This window comes from Elephas maximus, chromosome 7, assembly GCF_024166365.1.
Source record: "Elephas maximus indicus isolate mEleMax1 chromosome 7, mEleMax1 primary haplotype, whole genome shotgun sequence".
NCBI classification, from domain to species: Eukaryota; Metazoa; Chordata; class Mammalia; order Proboscidea; family Elephantidae; genus Elephas; species Elephas maximus.
This window is the reverse complement of record NC_064825.1, coordinates 115,857,366-115,860,574: the sequence shown is the minus strand read 5'-3', so window position 1 is coordinate 115,860,574 and position 3,209 is coordinate 115,857,366. Positions and strand designations below refer to the sequence as shown.

Sequence of the window (3,209 nt, the reverse complement as noted above, 5' to 3'; positions counted from 1 at the left end):
TAAGGTACTGCAAACTTACCAATCCTAGGCACTGGAGAACTTAGAAAATTTTTCAGAAGGCACTCCAAAGCGTGGAAGCAAGCATAGGGTTCTGCCTGCTTAGGTCTAAGTGCAGGGCTATAAAGTATCAGTTTTTTAGATCTATGAATTTAAAGAGAGAATGTAAGCCACTTAGAGAGACCAAGGGAAGGACATGTGTTCCAAACAGAGGGAATAGCCAATGTACGTACAGGCTCTATGGCAAGAGCATACCGGGTCAGTTAAGAGGATGAGAAAGTGGGACATGGACTGTAGGAGTCAGCGAGGGGTCAGCCATGAGAGAGGAGTTCAGAGAGGTGTGAGGGTACCAAGATTACTGCTGCCTGGTCTTTAACAATTGTAAGCTTTTGGCTTTTACCTTGAGTGACATGGAAGGCCACTGAAGTAGAGTCATGATATGATCTGACTTATGGATTTAAAGGATGATCATAGCTGACTTGCTCCGGATAGGCTTTTGGAGCAAGGGATGCAAAAGTAAATGCAGGGAGACAGGTAAGAGGCAATTGCTATAATCCAGGTGAAAAATGACTGTGGCTCGGAATTCTGTGACAGCTCTAAAAATGATAAGAAGCTCTCGAATTTGTATATATGTTAATGTTGAAGTCAAGAGGATTTCCTCATACAGCAGACGTGGGTAATGAGAAAAAGAAATAGAACAAACGTGCCATCAGTCAAGATGGAAGATGATGTAAGAGAGTCAGTTTGGAACGTGAGCAGAACCAGGAATACAGCTTTGGATTAGTTCAGTTCAAGAAATCGATTTGTCATTTAGATGGAAATACCATGAACCAGTTGGATTTTCAGGTCTCAACCTCAAGAAAGAAGTCTGGTCTGAGGTACTTATTTGGGAAACTTGGTCATGGGATATTAGATGATGAAGGAAGTGGAGTCAAGGGAAGATATTTTTTAACAAAGAAAGAGGTAATGGATTGCTTCTTTGCTGATGTAAATGATCCAGTAGAGAAAAAAACAGGGATGAAATAAGAGACAGAAGAGATTCTTAGACCAGTGTCCTTGTGTAAGCAGTGAGGAGAGAAGGTCCCGTGCAAAAGAGTGTTTGATTGCCGTTGAAAAGGGTCACAGATACTTCAGTTATAGTAGCAGTTAAGAAGGCAGCATATAAGTGAATGGAGGCTGGCAGATCGAGAGATGCAGTTATAGGAGCCTGGAAGCTCTCTTTTGGTAGTTTTAGGAAGTAACTTCATGTAATGTTTCCCATTAGTTTGTGATAGTTTTTTAGGCAGATACCTTTCTTCAAAAGAAAGTATTCTTCTACTCTTACTTTGCTAAACCTTAGTATCGTGAATAGTAGTGAATTTTTTCAAATCCTGATATAGAGGTAAGCATAAAATTTAAAGGCTAGTATTAGTAATGGCAAGTCTCTATAACAAAACAGTAAGACCAAGATTTGTTTCAGAAGTCAGAGTGTCAAAAAAAGAAAAAAAAAAAAGTCAGCATTAAGCTGTTAAATATGTATAATATTAAAGGATATTTAATATGAATTAATTTGGGCATCCCACAGAACAAATAAGAAATTTATGAGATCTAATTAGCAGGTACTAGTCAGAACAGCTCATATATATAATACAAAATGTAGATTCTGAGCCTACTTTATTTTTTACAGTGACTTAAACAAGATAGAAATTTATTTCCCTCTCACACAAAGGAAAGTGGAGGCGAGTAGTATGGGGCTAGTTCATACAGCTAAATAACATCAGGATTACAGGCTCCTCAGTCTTGCATATCCAGCAACCTTAACACACATTCTCATGGTCCATCATGGCTGCTTGAATTTCAGCCGTAATTTCCCATTCACAGAATTACCCTTTACGTTACCGCTTAACTGGGTTCAGTGCCCCCAAAATAAGTTTTTTTTTTTTTTTTTTTCAGTTAAAAGAGTTTCAGAAAGCTTCTCTTCTTTAAGATATTTTTTGGGTCCTCTACAAGAAGGTTATTCAAACCATGATGTGAGTGGCAACCAGTGTAATAGATAACCTGATTCCCCACTTTTCCTGATTTCTTTTCACTGTTATATTCTAAAAAAGCATAAAATTCAACTCTAAGATGAAAGTGATCTGAGGTGGAAATAGTATCTCCTGGCCTCCAATTTAGTGTTGTTTTTAATATTATATATAACCTTCAGTATTATATGGTCCATCCACTATAAAGTTCTTGTCTAAGCCCTTTTTGATTTCTTTCCTCTGGAATATTATTTATTTATTTATTTAAGTTTGTTATTTATCATCAGAATCTACCACCAACTTAGTCCACAATTTCCTCATGGCATTTTTCACTTCCTTATTCCTGAGAGTATAAATCATAGGATTGAGCAGTGGAGTTAGGGTAGTGTAAAATAGGGCCACCATCTTGTCAAAGAAGAAAGCAGATGGAGGTCTTGCATACACAAATATGCACGGGACAAAGAACAAAACCACAACAGCAATGTGACAACCACAGGTGGAGAGAGCTTTCTGCCGTCCTTCAGAGCTATGAGCTCTTAGAGAGAGCAAAATGACACAATAAGAGATAAGTAACAAGGAGAAGTTTATGATGCAGATAAAACCACTATTGGCAACCACCAAAAGGCCAAGGATGTGAGTGTCAGTGCAGGCAAGCTCCAATAATGGGTACAAGTCACACATGAAGTGATTGATAACATTGGGGCCACAGAAGGGCAGCTGGAAAGTAAAGAGAATTTGTATCACAGAATGCAAGAAGCCTCCTGTCCAGGCTACCCCCATCAGAATGCCACAGAGCCTCCAGTTCATGACAGAGGTGTAGTGCAACGGCTTGCAAATGGCCACATAGCGGTCATAGGCCATGGCTGTGAGGACAATCACCTCTACTCCAGCAAAGAAGTGCCCAGCAAAGAGCTGTGTCATGCAGCCCTCGAAGGAGATGGTTTTCCTCTCATAAAGGGAATCCACAATCATCTTTGGGGCGATGACAGAGGAGATGCACCCATCCAGGAAGGACAAAAAAGCCAGAAAAAAGTACATAGGGGAGCCCAGGAGTGCTGGGCTGCTGCTGATGGTCACCACAATTAGCAAATTGCCCCCAAGAGTTGCAAAGTAGACAAACAAAAATACAACAAATACTGTTTTTTGAACATTTAGATTCTGTGAAAGCCCCAAGAGAACGAATTCAGTTACAAAGCTTTTGTTCTGCAT

At 39.5% G+C, this 3,209-nt stretch overlaps 1 protein-coding gene across 1 annotated transcript; it reads right to left on the bottom strand.

The window, feature by feature from the left end:
* Window positions 1–2,273: 2,273 nt before the first annotated feature.
* On the bottom strand, window positions 2,274–3,209 carry LOC126080772 (olfactory receptor 4C15-like). The gene has a single exon (XM_049891946.1). It carries the CDS (start codon window positions 3,207–3,209, stop codon window positions 2,274–2,276), a length of 936 nt encoding a protein of 311 aa, XP_049747903.1.